The 18,276-nt window shown below is 33.5% G+C and overlaps 1 protein-coding gene across 4 annotated transcripts in view; it reads right to left on the bottom strand.

Moving 5' to 3' along the window:
• LOC111156863 (trafficking protein particle complex 13) overlaps window positions 1-18,276 on the bottom strand; it is a 39,801-nt gene that overhangs the window by 2,092 nt on the left and 19,433 nt on the right. The window contains exons 5-12 of one of the 4 annotated variants that reach the window (XM_022517966.1): window positions 15,478-15,605; window positions 12,652-12,724; window positions 11,318-11,362; window positions 8,149-8,166; window positions 6,069-6,202; window positions 3,758-3,956; window positions 2,504-2,604; window positions 122-272 (exon numbers count right to left, since the gene is read on the bottom strand). In XM_022517966.1, coding sequence (XP_022373674.1) covers window positions 122-272; window positions 2,504-2,604; window positions 3,758-3,956; window positions 6,069-6,202; window positions 8,149-8,166; window positions 11,318-11,362; window positions 12,652-12,724; window positions 15,478-15,605 — 849 coding nt within the window. The remainder of the gene's footprint in view (window positions 1-121; window positions 273-2,503; window positions 2,605-3,757; window positions 3,957-6,068; window positions 6,203-8,148; window positions 8,167-11,317; window positions 11,363-12,651; window positions 12,725-15,477; window positions 15,606-18,276) is intronic. The other 3 variants (XM_022517967.1, XM_022517968.1, XM_022517969.1) reach the window with 3 other exon arrangements.

Raw genomic sequence — 18,276 nt, 5'->3', positions numbered from 1 at the left:
ATTGAGAGAAAGATACAGGCATGAATTTTCATACATTGGTAATTACCAGAGAAATTTGGAAAGAGTCAATGCCCATGGGTTAACATTCCCAGATACCAAAATGAGTGAAAAGAGAGCGCACCTGCAGTCCCTGTACTGAAGACAGCAGAGTAAGGGCAAGGCAGAGAGAAGAACTGGGATGCAGCTTTCCAAGCTGTCTTCCTGAAATGCCACACCAGTGGATAGAATTGGTATTGCACATTTCCAAAACCAGATCCATAGTCCTTTCACTGCTGGAGGAATCAGAAAGACAGGAATAAATCTTGTTCCTTTCACAAAGCAGTACTTGGTATTTCTTCCACTTAGTGCCAATGAATTTGTTTTTGGTGTATCCAGGAGAATAAAAAGCAGAATCAGAAATAAAAAACTACAATGTAATTTTTATTCCACTTAAGACAGAATCAGGAAAATAGAGAGATGGCATCTTCTAGGGTTTAAAGTGGCACTGAGATTGAGCTGCTTGTCTGGGTATAAGCCTTCTGGTTCTATTACTGAATCCTGGCCCCCTGGTGCTGATCTGTTAACAGCTCTGCCATTTCTCTGGGAGACTTCCAGACATCTGTGTCTACTCTTGTTGCTATATTTTCTATTTCTGTTAGGTACTCAACAGGAAAGAAAAAGATAAACTGAGTCTTTTTGCTATTTAACTTATGTTTCTTTAATGCAGATAACACAGAAAATGACAAGATTTCTAAGTAAATATTATTCAGGTTTGTTCACTGGTCACATGAAAAGACTCTTCTGCTTATAAATGATATCACCAGTTTAGCTTAAACATGTTTAAAAAAAAAAAAAACAAAAACTGTCAATGCCAGTATACACACATATTGGTTTTTTGTCTTTTTTTTTTTTAAGATTTTTTTTATTTATTTGAAACAGAGAGAGAGAGATCACAGGTAGGCAGAAAGGCAGGCAGAGAGAGGGGAAAGCAGGCTTCCTGCCGAGCAGAGAGCCCAATGTGGGGCGCGATCCCAGGACCCTGAGATCATGACCCAAGCCAAAGGCAGAGGCTTAACCCACTGAGCCACCCAGGTGCCCCCTTTTGTTTGTTTTTTTAAGTAACCAAAAGGCTCAAAGTAAAATATAGGCCTCTGCTCTACCACCATTTCTGGCTACTTTCAACTGTTTTAGCTCTTTTTTCCTTCTAGTTGGCTCCTTATTTTGGCCATTAATTGATTTGCTACACCTCAAACTTTAAGTAAACAAAAAATCCAAAAGCACGCCTATACACACAGGGTCTTCACCCTATGCATGTTGCTGTTTAGTGAACTTCCATGATGTGGCAGGCAGTGCATTCCCAATGCTAGGTAAGACATGATCCCTTCTGTTGAATAATGAATAATCTAGTAAGGGAGAGACTAAAAATTATAACAATATATGAATGTCACTAAAAAAAACGATAAAAAATTTGCTAGGACAGAGGAAGGAATGATTAACTGTGCATGGGAGGGTCACTAGCTTCAGAAGGAGAAATGTATTTTTGTAATTCTGAAGGATAAATATTTCCTATGGAGTGCATACGGAATTTTAAAAGAGTATACATTCAAATTATGTGGGATAGGATTCATCCCTGCAATAATTTCAAAATGCCCCAACAGGTAATATAAGCTTTACCACAAGTGATAGGACTGGAATTTAATCCTTGGCTTTTCTGGCTTCAAAGCCCTGTGCTCTTTGCATCCCAACAGCTAGATTATATTCTATTACAAGGCCCCACTTTCCAAACTACGACTGATCCCTTATATTAAATTCATAACCAATTTTTACCTTCTAAATGCTAAAGATACAGTTCAACCATAAGTGTAATTCAGAAAAATCTATCTTATTACATTAAATCTATACTGTATTATTCCATAAAAATGTGACTTGTTCATGCTTTAGTAATTTTTTTTTAGATTTTATTTTTATTTACTTATTTGACAGAGATCACAAGTAGGCAGAGAGGCAGGCAGATAGGAGGAAGCAGGCTCCCTGCTGAGCAGAGAGCCCAATGTGGGGCTCGATCCCAGAACCCTGGGATCATGACCAGAGCTGAAGGCAGAGGCCTTAACCCACTGAGCCACCCAGGCGCCTCCATGCTTTAGTAATCTGAAGTGTGAGGAAATGTAAACAATGAAAAGAGCATGGACTCTAAAGTCAAACAGACCTGGTTTCAAAGTCTGGCCCCATCTTCTCTAGCTCTCTCAGCTTGAGTATGTCACTTTAACTCTGCGTTGGTTTTCTCTTGCATAAATTGTGAATAGTAGTACCTACCTCATAGGGGACAATGCATGAATGAAATAAAATACAGAAAATGCCAAATAAAGTCAGACCTCAAAAAATGTAATGTATAGAGCTACCAGATGAAGAAATTTATAGTATTCAACACCACCTCAGAGGTGGTTTCCATCAGCATACTCAAAAGACTTTAATTCTTTGACGTAGGTGAAGAGGAAAGGCACCCATCCACAAACACTGCCATTACCTGCAGTTTGTTATTTTACAGGTAATATGAAAAGGTTCTTCTAGGTTTACGGTATCTGGGATTGCCTCCAAAGACAACCTAACATCTCCATAACCTGGAGCCTAAGAGAAAAAGCAACAGAGTTAACATACATCTATCACAAAACCCCTCCACTTTAATAAAGGTACCACACTAGCATTTACTCAACAGTTGTTCCATCTCCAAGCTGATGTTTAGAGAAAATACTTCCCAATCATTCTATTGTTCCCCATTCCAATTTCTTTTGCTACTACTGCCTGTAGAACAACACTCAGGACCCTGACTGGGTTTGCTGTGATTACTCCATGTTCAGTAGAGATCAAATGAATCTGATAGGTAAATAGTAAAGAAATTTCAATAGGTCTGAACTTAAATGGAGGCTTTCCAAAGATCCTATAGCTTATACATATATAACTCTAAAAAGTAAAGGTTGTTACCTAGACAGATAGAGTAAGATTGCTTTGAAAAGATCCAGGAAAACAAACAAACAATGTCTGTCCACAAGATACTCAAGCAGGAAGAGACCATAGAAACATCAAAGCTTGGAACATCCATAGCAAGATGATAGCTAACAGCTGTATTTTTAAAATTGGCTCGGTGATAATTTCTGCCCCCCCCACACTTATTACTTGAAATAATAAGAATGATTTTTAAAGACTATCTCCCAATAGGTAATACTCAGCACAAAGGGAACATTCTGTAGCATATCTCATTAGCACAAGAGAAAGGACTATAACCATCCCTATTTTAAGAGCAGAAATTAGGTAAAATACTCAAGTAATGCTTATAACTTCAAACAGGACTCACTTTCTGAATTTCAGACAACTCAGATTCTCAAAGTCTTTAAACAAGTATGAATTGAGTTGGTGAAATGTAGTAAGTCCAAGAGTTTCAAGACATTGCAAAAAAACCTTCAACGTAGTAGAAATCAGATGAACAATGAACATGAGCCACCACAGGAGGGAAAAATGGGTGAGCAGTAACTTAATTTCTATTTGGTAGAATAATAAACCATGTATTATGGATAAATTAACATTTGAGTATTTTTCATTCATCTCAATATCAAGTTTCTAAAGAGCAGTAAAATTATTGGTCTTTTATCTCTTATTTACTGGTAATATTAATGCCTTTTAGAGCATTGATTTTTAGTGATGCACCTAGGAAAATATAAGCTGTTGTAACTGTCTACCCCCCCCAAGCACCAAAACCCCCTCCAACATTTTTTTCTAGACTCACCATTCGCTGAAGTTGGCTGGTCTGTAATCTTCCCCTTTCACCTAGATTTGTTTTCCACACTATATCCAATTTTCCAATTACTGTTACTCCTTTAATGATGCCTGCTTTTTCTGCAAACTCCTTCTTAGGTTTTAGGCAGTACAAATACTGGCGTGTATCCATTGGCTGCAAATATGCTCTGGATCCAAACGTAGTTACACTGAGAGAAGTGGAGAGAGAGATGGAGAAAATTCTCTAGGGTCTTTTAAAAGAAAAACCATGGCTGTGATTGTTCCTTTGGATAGGAACTGATTGATTTACCATCCAAATATCTTAAATAGAACAGTTCAATGGTTTCAATACAAATGAAAGTGGACCTGAACTTAGAGGATTTATTCTTCTTTAAATTTTTCAGATGATATGGAAAATCTTTAAGTTCTTTATAACAGAATCCAATATATTACCTAAAATACTAGATATGTATCAATTACCTGAAAAAAATGCAACAAATCAAAACCTAACGTATTCTGTCCCGTTTCTCTATAATTAAAAAAAATAGTTTAGACAAACGTACATTGTAAACAAAGTGATCATTTTTTTTTTAAATAAAGATTTTATTTATTTGTCAGAGAGCGATGGAGAGAGAGCGAGCACAGGCAGACAGAATGGCAGGCAGAGGGAGAAGCAGGCTCCCTGCCGAGAAAGGAGCCAGATGCAGGACTCGATCCCAGGATGCTGGGATCATGACCTGAGCCGAAGGCAGCTGCTTAACCAACTGAGCCACCCAGGCGTCCCAAAGTGATCATTTTTTAAATGAACTAAAAGATCAGGGAAAGACTGGAAAGTTACTGTTTTCCTCAGTGGGAATATGGAAGGCTACAAACTTTACTGAATTTAACCATAATAAGATAAAAAAGTAAATGTTTCTTTCATTCTTTTTTTTAAATTTTATTTATTTATTTGACAGACAGATCACAAGTAGGCAGAAGCAGGCAGAGAGAGAGGAGGAAGCAGGCTCCCTGCTGAGCAGAGAGCCCGATGTGGGGCTCGATCCCAGGACCCTGAGATCATGATCTGAGCCGAAGGCAGAGGCTTTTAACTCACTGAGCCATCCAGGTGCCCCTGTTTCTTTCATTCTTGATGAATGAAATCAGGTACTTTCTCTAGCTATTACTTTCTTATTTGTATTAAAGTCAACTTTATATTTATTCCTCCTCTTTTAAATCACCTATAGAAAGATATATGTATTCATTTTTGCAAAAAACTAGATCTATTCCTATGCCCACTCCTTTTAATGTTGACAGAATATTTTTTTTTAAAGATTTTATTATTTATTTATTTGACAGAGAGAGCGAGTGAGAGAGGGAACACAAGCAAGGGTAGAGGAGAGGGAGGAGCATGCTTCCCGCTGATCAGGGACCCCAATGCAGGGGTTGATCCCAGGACCCTGGGATCATGGCCTGAGCCAAAGGCAGACACTTAACTGACTGAGCCACCCAGGCACCCCTTGACAGAATATTCTTAAAACTCACCCTTCATCTTTAACCTTACTAATGTCTCCATCATTCCTTCCCGTGCCTCAGTTTTATCATTTGCAGGAAATGATGAACAGTTTTAGATTTACCTCACTGAGTTATTATAAAAATTAAAAGACTGAGTGCTTCCAAGAGTAAAACATAAAATGCAAATGTCTAGGATCTTTTTATGTGGAGGGAGGAATGAATAGGTAAAGCACAGGAGATTTTTTGAGCACTGGGACTATTTTGTATAATATAGTAATGGTGAGTACATGTCTTTGCATTTGTTAAAACCCACAAAATGTAGGACATAAAGAGTGAACCCCAAATTTAAACTATGGACTGTAATGAATAAAAGTATCAATATTGGTTCATCAACTGGAACAAATATGCCATATTAAAAGAAGGTATAAATTATACGGGAACTATGAGTAGAGAGAGGGGCATGTGGGAACTCCGTTTCTGATCAATTTTTCTGTGAATATAAAACTTCCCTAAGAGGGCACCTGGGTGGCTCAGTCAGTTAAGCGTCTGCTTTTGGCTCAGGTCATGGTCCCAGTGTCCTGGGATCCAGTGGCACTTGGAGGGGGAGGTTTCACTGCTCAGTGAGCAGTCCGCTTTCCCCTCTACCTCTCCCCCTGCTCGTGATGTCTCTCTCACTCTTTCTCTCAAGTAAAATCTTAAAAAAAAAAAAAAAAAGTCCCTAAGAAAAATAAGGTCTATTAATTAAAATACAAATTACAAAACATCTAAAAATAACAAGTGTTAGAAAAGTTCATATACTTAAAAACAAAAACTTTATAATTCATATTTACCATTCTCCAGCTTGGCTGACTGAGTTTAATTCTGCTACATTGTACATTATAGATGGTTCCAATGAAACTTTCTCCATAAACATGGGTGAGGTTGTAATATTCTGAATCTGGGCTTCCAGAAATACTTCATCAGTCTGAGGATATGAAAAAAATATCCACCAAAGTGTAATGGTATTTAAAATATTTACCTCAACAAAAATATCTGATCTATACGAAGAAAAAATATTAACCACAACTGTGATTAGTTCATGCCTGCAAATCAAAGTTATCATAATTAATGCAAGAAAAGAAATCTTCACCCTAACGTAATTAACAGGGGGAAAGTCAAGGGTTAGTTAACTGATAACTTGTCAAACAATGGATAGGGGATAACTACATTTTTTGGATCAATATCCAAAAATAGTTATTTACTGGAATTTCATTCACAGGTATCCTAATTCTTCTAATAAGTCATTAAAATGTTAAAATGTCATTTAGTAAGATGAATATACCTATGTACCTATCATTTCAGTGATATGTTAATATAATTAGGTCTTCATTATAATATTCTATCATAATATAGTTTCAATGGTCATATTATTTCAATTTAGAAAGTATAGGGACCACCAGTACAGTGAATAATCAGTCTATTTTATAATCTTATAGGATTTAACTTTTCAATTAAAGCAATTTGTTAGTGGCCATTAGTGATTTCTTGGTTCATTTAAAATGTACATTTAGGGCAAAAAATGAATTATACTTGACAGTCACAGAGCTTTTAAATCAAGCACAAGGTATTCTGTAGCCTTAGAGACTAATGCTATTCAGCAATATTTTAATGAATGGGTGATTTAAATATGTACTTTTATATAAAATTTTTATTTCCTAAAATTTAGGAATTAAAATTGAGATTTATATTAAACATCCTTCTTTACATGTGATTTGGCTTTTTTGGTGTATAACTGAAGGGTAACAGAACTTGGTTCATTTTCTAAATAAATCTATATAAAATGTGACAGAGTAAGGATACGCCATAATTATTTTGTTCAAAAATTTCAGAGTAATATTTATAAAAATAAATTTAAAAAACAAACTATGACCCAAAAAATTTGGCACTGAATAAACGTTTTAAATATTAAGTCCAGGAAAATGGAAATCATTTCCAAAAATATAATGATGAAGTTATAATGTAATGTATTATTATCTAAACTAAAACAGATTCTTTAGTTCTTGGCACATGCGCTCAAATGAAAATTGAAATATAATGATTTATCAATCTAAAAGAATGTGCCACTTAAAGGCATTATCCTATTACTTTTTCTCAAAAAAACAAAAAAAGGTAAATATATCCCATCAATCCATTGCTTTAAAAAAAATTACCACAGGCCCACATTTCAAATTTTAAAATGCATTTTTCTGCTTAAATTTAGAAAAAGCTTAGATAAAATGGAAGAAAAACAAGCAGCATAATGGAAAATTAAGTTAGTTTGAAGTTAGTACAAAGTAATTTGACACTTGAAAAATAAAGAATTCTGTGCTACAGCAGTTGATGTTGTTATCATGTAAGTCATATATTATAAGCAAGTGCTGTTTATATTAAATAGAAATTTGAAAATATGACTTTAGCCAACTTGGGAACATTTGAGGTTCTTCTGTTTACTAATGTCAAAGGGCCAACTTTACCTGACCCAGACATAAAACTAAAACCACTGTGCATCTGAAGATAAATTTCAACTAGAGAGTTTACCTCAAAGAATTAAAAGTAAAGAATCTTATTTAAGAAGATGTTGAAAAATCTCAAGGCCATTTTTAACAAGGTTAACATGCCTCTTTTAACAAACACCCAAAGGAAAAACACTAAGAATGAGAGCATACTTGTTTCAGTATGATAATTTAATCTTCAATTTAATTTTTTCCCAGAGAAAGATAATTAATATAATATAAAAAGTATAAATTAGATACATCTTTTAAAATCACATTTGTAGTATTTCACAACTAACTTTGTTTTTCCACTATGTTTCATAAAGAAAGATTAATTAGGCAGAGTCAAAAAGTGGTAAGTAAGAAAAGCATATAAATTTATAATAAAAAATCAAATTACCACAGAACTGAGGTCACTCTAATGGAAAAATAAAAAAGAAAAATTAGAAAAATCAGAATTAAATGTTAAAGAAAGAGAATAACTAACTTTAAAATAAAATGCATTTCTGCATTTTTTTTAATTTTCTAAACAAGACAGCATTAGTAAAACAAAGAAGTAAACAGAAAGTAACAAAGGAATATGACATTTTTCTAAAAAGGTGAAACTGCTATGGTTAAATGAATGAAGAACACTACAGGTGAATACTTAAACAGGAGCAAATATTCAAGGACAAATTTGGGTGAGAAAGGTATAACCCATGTTTTTCTAGTTCTATAAATTCTTTACCTACACCGTAATTCTTCACGGATTACTTTAAATGGCTATCCGTTCTCTTCCACAATCAGAATAGATATACACTCTATTATATAGCTTCTCCTAAATTTATCTAATAATGGAACCATTTTTTTCAAGAAGCATCTTCAGTGACTAGAGTTCCATGCATTATACTTCAGGAAATACTGAGCTAGACCACATCAGACAACTGAGAGTTTATTCTTTTCTTGTTAATATATTTTATAGTTTGTCTTTTTTACATATATACTTCTAAGGCTACTTATTTATCAAGGGTCATCTCAAATGTTGTTTCTTTTGTCCAACCCATTGCTAAAAATACTTTTTCATCTCCAATGTTCCCAGAATCTAAGTACACTTCATGATCTATGGGTGGCACTTACATTGCATTTTTGTCATGTTTGTCTCCTCCACTAGATCTAAGTAACCCTGAGAATTGGGAAGATGCCCAATTTATATTTAATTTCTCTCTACTACCTGGCATGGAGCCCTATTCCCAGCAGGTGACCCAATGTTTGAACCTACTTGCTAATGTCACCAATCTTCTTTCCTATTTTAGAAGACGGCAACAAAATTTCTCATAACAAACTTGTTTTCCTTTCAGTGATTCACATATTGCTAGAATTATTAGAAACAGAGTAAAAAATCATGTTTGAGACAATTGTGGGGCTAATAAAAGTCAATGTGTAAGAACTATGGCACAAAGTAATAAACATCACCTACCAATATGCGTGTGGTTTATGAACTCCTATAATTTACCTGAATTTTCTAGTTGGGGTCAATAAAATCTGCTTGGTCCTATAGGCTGAATAGTATTTGTTTTCCTAATAGGTAATACTGAATATCTTAGAGACCCTAAAAATACTATTTGTTTACTGCCGGTTTTTAAAGAAATATCTATTTTCAAAAGTTCAGAATTTTACAAATTTTCTTAGTTGACATTTGTTGGCAAAGATTACAAATTTTGTTTATATATAATGTTAACTGAAGAAAGCAACATTCTGTTACTATAATTATAAAAACAGTATTAAACATAAGTTAGTAAAATCTGAAAGAACATGGATTAATGAAAAGCCCATTATTTTTTGGTGTGGTGGAATTGTGGGATTTTTTTCACCCTTCCTTTTTGGGGAGTATATCATGTTTATAATATTATTCAAGGAATAACAAGTAATTTTAAAAACTGCAAAAATCACTCTAAATATTCGTGTTATACAACTATTTGACAAGTATCTTAATCTACCACTACATTTGCAGCAAAGAAAACCTAAAATAGTTTAATATGTGCCTTCCTAGGAGCCAATTATAAGAAAAAAGACTACCTACAGCACTGTTTGTTTCTAATTTGCAAACATATATACTCTTGCAAAATAGTTACTTATCTTCCCTCATACTATGGATGAACTCCTTCCTAGCAAAACGATAAATTAAGACCACTTAAAATTTAATAAGCGGAATAGCTATACTATAATTAATCAAAAGTATTCCAGTAAAACAAAAAAGGCAGCATACACATGTAGTATGGCAACTCCCCTAAGCCCTGAAAAGAAATGTTAACTCTAAACTAGTAGGGGGAGCTAGTAATCCCCTTGATGAGACTGTATCTTCCCATGAAATATGCATATTCTTTACTTATGTACTCCATATTCCATGTGCATTTGTAATTCTGCTTGGAATGCCTTCACTGCTTTGACACTTTTATGTTTCCAACATCTATTATTTCCAGACTCCACTCCAGTTACCCTTCTCATCTTCTCTGAAAACTACTGTAAAATCTCAGCCCTAGACTTCATGCAGTACTTCAGATTCACGACATATACTATACTAGGTAGTTTTATTATTTTATGCACTTTTTTCTTTTGTCCTAATAGGACTCTACTGCAGGTCAGATTCCTCTCTTGGTATGCCCATCTGTAGTACAAACTATACTGAATAAAAACTCAGATGCTGATGGTAAAAATACATACAAATTTGACATGGGACTACAAATTTCTGATCATTAAATTTAGAGTAATAAAGACATAATTTTCATTTCAAAATACTGTATTTTAATATTTTTGAATTTATCACTATGGTAGGAAAGACATGACTTTTGCAGGAATAAGAGGCCCATTAGGAAATCGTTTTTTTCTGGAACTCTAGAAGCCAAGATAAAGTAGAATTTTTACTTTACTTTTACTGTTTTTTTTTTAAAGTAGAATTTTAAGAAAAATCCAAATAATAAAACCTTCTTCCTATGGCAAAATCTATTTTATCTCTTTTGTTCAAATAGAAGATAGATTATCTTCTACTCTCTAAGTTACCGTATTTTTATTTTTGCCAGTCTTGTTTATTCCAAAAAGTACTTCTAACCATTCACTGAACTTAATAAACAAACTGCAGCTGACACACTGATTTCCCAGGACAAAGAATTTAATTTATTGAGTTCTATTTGTCAATATTTCCCAAGAATATTAAATCATTTTTGCAGGGTTAGATTGACTACTTCAGAATCACACTGTAAATATTTAACAAATTGCTATGGTTTTTAGATAGTAACAATAATCATTAAATGGAAATTTAGGGCAATGATTTAATGAAAGGGGGTGAAAGCCTCATGAAATTAACAAAAATAAAATTCAAGATACACTGATTCTATGTAATTTTAAAACAGCATACTAAAAGATCTACAATGAAATTATTCTCTTTTGATTAAACTTGAGGCTCATTTTTCACAAGTAATTCACACTCTTCTCAGCAATTTACTTCAACATGAAATGAAATGTAATCCATCAGAATTTTAGTCAAGTAAGATCTTACTTTTAATCTGAATTCCTATTAAGTGCTAAACACTTACCTCTGCATTGTAAAATTTGGTTTTCACATCCAATGGTTTGAGAACCTAGTCGAATAAAGCATATCAATCAGAGGAGATTATCATTTATTTTTGTTTATTTATTTTAAATCACAGGGCTTATATCTGTCAAAGGCATTTTCTAATTTTAATTGTAAAAAGCTTTTTTAATAGGTATGCAATATTTTTGCAAAAACAACAAAAAACCCAAAAAACAATCCCAAATGTATTTTTAAAAGACAACCATCATTTTTTAATTGGGTAATAGTCACATGAGTTACATGTGTGTTTACTCCATAGTATTTTTGTTAAACTGAATATATGTATTTTATGTATTTTTCTCTATATTTTTCACAAAAATGTTTATTAAAATAAGTGCATAAATCTTTTATTTTCTTTTAAAAGTCATGCAAAATCTTAAATGAGTGATACAGCAAAATTTTTTCTTTTAGAAAGTTTTTTTTTTTTTTTTTTTTTGGAAAGTTTTTTTCAAGTAATCTCTACACCCACCATGGGGCTTGAACTCAAGACCCCAAGATCAAGAGTCACACGCTCCACATAATGAGGCAGGCAGGTGCCCCAAAATAAATCTGGGTACATTTAATAATTTAATTAATTAATTCCTACTGTTAGTACTTTTTCTTCCACTTAAAAACAGGTATGAAAAATATATATTGCATAATATCTAGATCTAATTTAAAGGGTTATATGTGGTCATTTCATCCCTAAAACCACTAAAACCAGTGGTTTTAACTATTTTTAATCACAGAGTGAATACTCTGTATAAATACAAAACTCTACATATAAGTTTGGTGACTCATGGAATCCCGGAAGGAAGCTTGGTCCACTCAGCCCAAGTCAATTATCTCTCATTTAAATATTTCTTTAGAAATTTGATACTATTTATACTTAATTTATCTGGACTTTGTACTCCTTTTATCCCTCTTGTATATTCTTGTGAGTTTTGTCAAGGTATAAAAACAGGACAATCTTTTTTGGATAAAAATCGGTAAATGAGGGGTGCCTGGCTGGCTCAGTCAGAATAGTGTGCAACTCTTGATCTCGGGGTTGTGAGTCTGAGCCCCTCGTTGGATATAAAGATTACTAAAAAAATAAAAAAATAAACTTAAAAAAATCTTCAGGTGAAATATTACACTGACAACGATAATTTCTCTGCTTTTACTTAATTTAGTCTGACTTTAGATTTCTAGTACTATGACAAATGCAGACATATGAAGCTATTTGCTTTATTTGGAGGCTGTTTTCCCTGCAGATAGATAGGAATAACTTCACAGGGGAAAAAATCTGTAAACTATTTACACAGTCACATTTAATACCTGAAATTTGAAGAATTTTCTAAAATACATTTTTTCTCCACCCTGAGTTGTATAGCTCACTGCACACACCAAGCTGAAATGGAAAGATATCTCTGAATTATCTTTGATTTTGTTTAATAATAAATCTAATACACCTCAATTTTACTCACAAATTTGGAAAATATTGTAACCAATGGTGTAAAAGCATAGCCAAATGAGCCTAGAGTAGGGAAAAAAGAGTTTTAGCAGATAAAAATATAATTCAATGAACAAGAAAGCTCTGATTAGCAAAATTAAATATATAATAGTGAAATATATTCCAAAACAAATCCAAAAAATCAAATAGTTAAATGTACAAATTAAGTTTATATAATTTAGAAGAAAAAAAATAAATTAAAAAAAATTCTAGGATGTGGAAAGACTTTTTAATATAAATGGGCAATGGAAAGGAAAAAAGAGTCATAAATGTATAAACTGAAAAAATCAAAATCATGTTAAAACAAAAAGCAGACAAAATGGGATAAAATACTTCTAATGAAATGAAGAGAAATCTCATAAGCAAAACATTAGTATCTTGCTCAAAATAGGAGGAAAGGATACATAGATAGATGACAGTACCATAAATGGCTAACAAAAAGGTGAAAACATTCAGCCTCACAAGAGGTCAAAGTAATAAAATAATGAGACATATTTTTTCCACTTCTTAAGATTAAAAAAAAATTCTTTTATAGGTGTTACCAGGATTGGTGAGGGGTTAGAGAAAGTGACTCTCTCTACACTGCTAGTGGTTAAAAGAGATTTAGAAAACAAGTCTTAAGTAAGAGTCTTAAAAATGCTTATATGCTCCTATGGTAAACCCACTATAAGCAGTCTATCACAGGAAATACTAAGATGCTCAGCACTATATTATTTATAACAGTGGAAGACTAGAAACAATCTAATGTCCAACATCAGTAAACAAATTAAAGTATATGGTCCAAGCAGGTAAGATAAAACTATCTCAAAAAGAATGTTTTCACAGAATATTGACTCAAGTGGGAAAATGTTCACAGTGCACTGAAAAAGATAAAACCATGGGTAATATGATCAAAATTTTGAAAAGTGTTATTTATTTATACAAATATGTTACATAAACACACATAAAAAACTAGAAAATCATATACTAATATTTTAATAGCAGTTACACTCAGTGGTGACAATACAGGAAATTTAATTTCTCCTTTTAAGTTAAGTGTACATAAGCCAGGTACTAGGGATATAGTATTGTTCAAAACACAGTAACTGTTCTCAAGTGCTCACAGTAAAAAGCAGTATAGCAGGGTATGGGTTTTTGAAGCCAGATTTAGATTTGAGTTCCACTTCTTATTTACTATTTAATTCTACAAGAGACTCATCTTCTCTAAAAGGAGGTTTTTACACATTTAATAAACTTCAATAAACTTAAATTCTTAATAAAATTTAATAATTGTAATAAATATAAAATTTAAATAAAAATAAAATAACAATTTAATGAATTTCAATAAACTCTATTTCAACAAGTACTGACCACTATTCTCTGCTAGATCATGAGGACACAGCTGACTTCATGGAACTCGTACTCTAACAGAAATGACAGGCGTAAGTAATTAATTTTAAGTAGAAGACCAAAAAAATGACAAGTTATGGATGCTATAGAATATATTAAAAGGGGTATTTAATTTAGTCTTGGAGGTCAGGAAAGCCTCTTCGAGAAGTCATGGTGAATCTGATATATGAAGAAGTGGAAGTAAGCTAAACAAACGAACAGAGTCATTCCTTAGGAAGGGAAAAATTTATCTCAAGTCTTGGAGGAGTGCAAAGGAAAGAGACTTCCAATATCACTTAGTATAAAACAGGGAGGAATGAGAAAAGGTAAGAACTAAAGCAGCTCATACAGATTAGGTTCTAGAGAACTTTGTAAAGCCAATACAAAGAATTTTCTATGGATAGTGGTAGGTCACTGAAGAGTCAAGTGACTTATCCAAGAACATGTAATTAATAAATGATGGAGCTGAAATTTGAACTCTTTAAATTTTGACTGCAAAGCTCATACCAACCACAGAATATATACTAAGAAGTGCCTATAAAAGAGATGTCACCACAATGAACTGATTAACAGCTAATATTATATACTACTTTAAGCCAAGGAAGAGAGGCAAAAATGGTGACATAAGTGGAGATGAAGAAGGTGGGATGATATACAGTTAGTAAGAATTAACAGGACTTTGTAAATTTATTGTATGTGTAAACGGTAAGGCAGATGGAAGTTTAAAATTATTTAGATGGCTGAAATTTTCATATCTGCCTCTCAAAGAAAAATAGAGGATTCACATTCATATGCCAGGAATACAGAATTTGATATATTTTTTTTCTCATAGCTTATCTTACTTTGGTTCTATATTTCTGAATTCTCAGGGTAGAATATATATACATAGTTAAACAAGAACTGAAAAGTTGTACAGAACTGAGAAGTTGTAATTTAAAAATAAACACTATTAATGTCAGTTTCTAGCATTTCAAAAAATAATTAACATACTTTTGGCCAGAGTGGTACCTGGGTTTTAAAAATCTGCATAGCTTTTTATTTTTTGGATAAGATTGTCTGTAGATGCAAACACGAAAACAGAAATACAGGAAAATAAATTAAGATATTTTCCCCTAAAAAACAAACATTTTGTTTAAAGTCTGTGATAATCATGTAATCCTGCAACATTAAATTCCTTCTTAAGTAGGTTCATAGGTTTGATACTAAATGGACATAAAACGAAAATTTCAAATAAAGGCATACATAAGGAAAAGCCTTTGAGAACTAGTAAAATTAATCCTTACATGTGTGTTCCAATTTCCTTCACTTCATGGTGTATGACATCATCAATACAACAATCAGGTTTAAGTTCAGCCACTGCAGCATTGGAAGCTGAAAGATTTAAACGCTGAGAACTTGTCTGAAGATCAGCCTTGAAAAAAAGAGATTAAGAAAAAAAAATCCAAATGAGACTGGTTACCTACAGGGTGAGGCTGGGTATGAGTGAAAATAGGAGATCACGAACAAGGAAGAAGGGTTGATACGGAGCAACACTTCTTAGTGTCAGTCTTTCTACCACAGCTCTGCAGCTTAAAACCACATTAATGGTTCATACAAGCACACCAAAATCAAATAAATAAAATCAGCCAGGAAGTAGGGGGAATAGGTAATGGAATATGAACAGTACCAAATGAACACAACCACAATGGGAGGGAGGGATGGGAAAAAAAGAACTAACCTAAGGAAGCCTGGCTAACAAAAGCTACAGACAAAAAGAATGACAGGGGGATATTGCACTCTAGCTAGTATGTTTGCTTATATTAGCAATTCTACAACTGTTATGGGCCTACCACGACCAAACAAAAAAATACTATGGATAATAAGAGAGAAGTTTCTCCCCTCTGGAGGAAAAAAAAGGTGTAAATAAGGAAAGGGAGAAGGCTGCAATGAAACTTTTGGTGTTGAGTTGGAATGAGAGGCATCAATATGAATATATGGTTTTAAAACATACATACAGATGGATAATCCAGGAACAAATATAGATAGGTATGCACACATGTGCTACTATATAACACTAAAAGATAAATTACTATTCAAAACAATATTAGGTGGGGCGCCTGGGTGGCTCAGTGGGTTAAGCCGCTGCCTTCGGCTCAGGTTGTGATCCCAGGGTCCTCGGATCGAGTCCCACATTGGATCTCAACCTGAGGCCTGACTCCACAGTAGGCAGTTAACAAATACGTGTTGAATATGTCTTTCTACCACAGCTCTGCAGCTTAAAACCACACTAATGGTTTTATGAATGAATGAAGTTATGAAGTTATGATGAAATTTTGAGGGAAATGTCAAGAAATATTCAGAGACAGTAAAGACCATGTTAGGTAATGGGGATTAGGGGAGGTTTTTGCATAAAAGCTTGGATTCTATTAAGTCTCTGTTTCTTTTTAAAAACTAACAGGTTTTCTGCAGTTAATTCTAATCTAACATTCTTAATGCTAAGCAGTGTGAAGCAGGATATTTATTGGTGCTATCTCTTTGGTCATTATGTTCAGTTATAAAATAGTAGGAACTCAAATTTATTGGGTACCATCTATGTGCAAGGCCTTGTTCTAAGTTCATTATTCATTTAATATCCACAATCCTGAAGTAGGCAGTCATACTATTCCCATTTTATAGACAATAAAACCAAGGCAGAGAGAAATAATAACTTCCCCAAGGTTATACAACTAGTAAGTAATGGAACTGAGATTAAAAATTCCTTAAACATTTTAAATATCAGAGAAGAAGGGATAAAAAAAGAAACACTCAAACCCATGGGCTGTCTGTTCAGTATGTTTTCCTCTGTGTCATTTTTAAAGTATTAATGTATTAATGTATATACAGCTAAACACTTTCATCTTTTTCTTTTTTGCTATTATAAATAATGCTAAATAAATAAATAAATAAATAATGCTGCACCAAACATTTATTTTCTTATTACCTATTATGTGTTTGGGGAAAATAGTAGTGGAGAAATGGAAGACTGCTTGGGATAGGAGAATAATTTTTTTTTTTTTTTTTAAGAGCTATTTGACCTCACAACCCTGCGATCCAGACCTGAGCCAAAATCAAGAGTCAGAAGCTTAAACAAGTGCACCCCAGGGGAATACAATTTAAATTTCAGGGTAGGGTCTATGCTGCAATTTGGATGAGGAGAATTTAGGAAAAGGGTAAAGAAGAAAGAGAAGGAAGCCTTTCAGATAAGTTAAACAGAGTCAGCAAAACATCTTAAATATGAGAGTTCAAAGGTGTCTTCAAAAGCCATCAGAAAAGAATTTTTTACTTAGCAAAGCTGAGAAAGACAATTATCTTATGGTCTTACTTATTTGTGGAACATAAGGAAGAGCATGGAGGACATTAGGAGAAGGAAGGGAAAAATGAAGGGTGGGAATCAGAGTGGGAAAGGAACCATGAGAGACTATGGACTCCAGGAAACAAACAGGGTTTTAGATGAGAGAGGGCTCAGCGGGGGATGGGTGAGCCCAGTGATGGGTATTGAGGGCACAGATAACATGGAATACTAGGTGTTATACACAATGAATCATCGAACAATACATCAAAAACTAAGGATGTGCTGTATGGTGACTAACAACATAATAAAAAAATTTAAAAAAATATTAGTGTAATATTTTTAAAAAGGAAAAGAATTTTTTATAATTAAGGGATTAATATTCAGGAATAGAGAAAATATATTTTCAAAGATCTAGAATAAGCTTCAAGAGGATAGAGGCCTTGACTTTTTTTTTTTTAAGTTTAGTTTTATTTTTTTTAACAGATTTTATTTATCTATATGAGAGAGAGAGAGAGCACAGAAGCAAGGGGAGCAGCAGGCAGAGGGAGAAGCAGGCTCCCAGCTGACCAGGGAGCCTGGTGTGGGGCTTGATCCCAGGACCTGGGAACACGACCCGAGCCAAAGACAGACACTTCACTGACCAAGCCACCCAGGTGGCCTGACTGTTTTCTTTCCCTAGCAACTATAATTGTGCCTGGAACACTTTAGAAATAGAAATTCTTGGGCACCATTTTATACTAATCAAATCAGAAACCCTGGGGATGAGCTTTGG

This window comes from Enhydra lutris, unplaced genomic scaffold, assembly GCF_002288905.1.
Source record: "Enhydra lutris kenyoni isolate GAN:26980312 unplaced genomic scaffold, ASM228890v2 scaffoldscaffold50, whole genome shotgun sequence".
NCBI lineage: Eukaryota > Metazoa > Chordata > Mammalia > Carnivora > Mustelidae > Enhydra > Enhydra lutris.
This window is presented reverse-complemented; position numbering and strand designations above follow the sequence as displayed.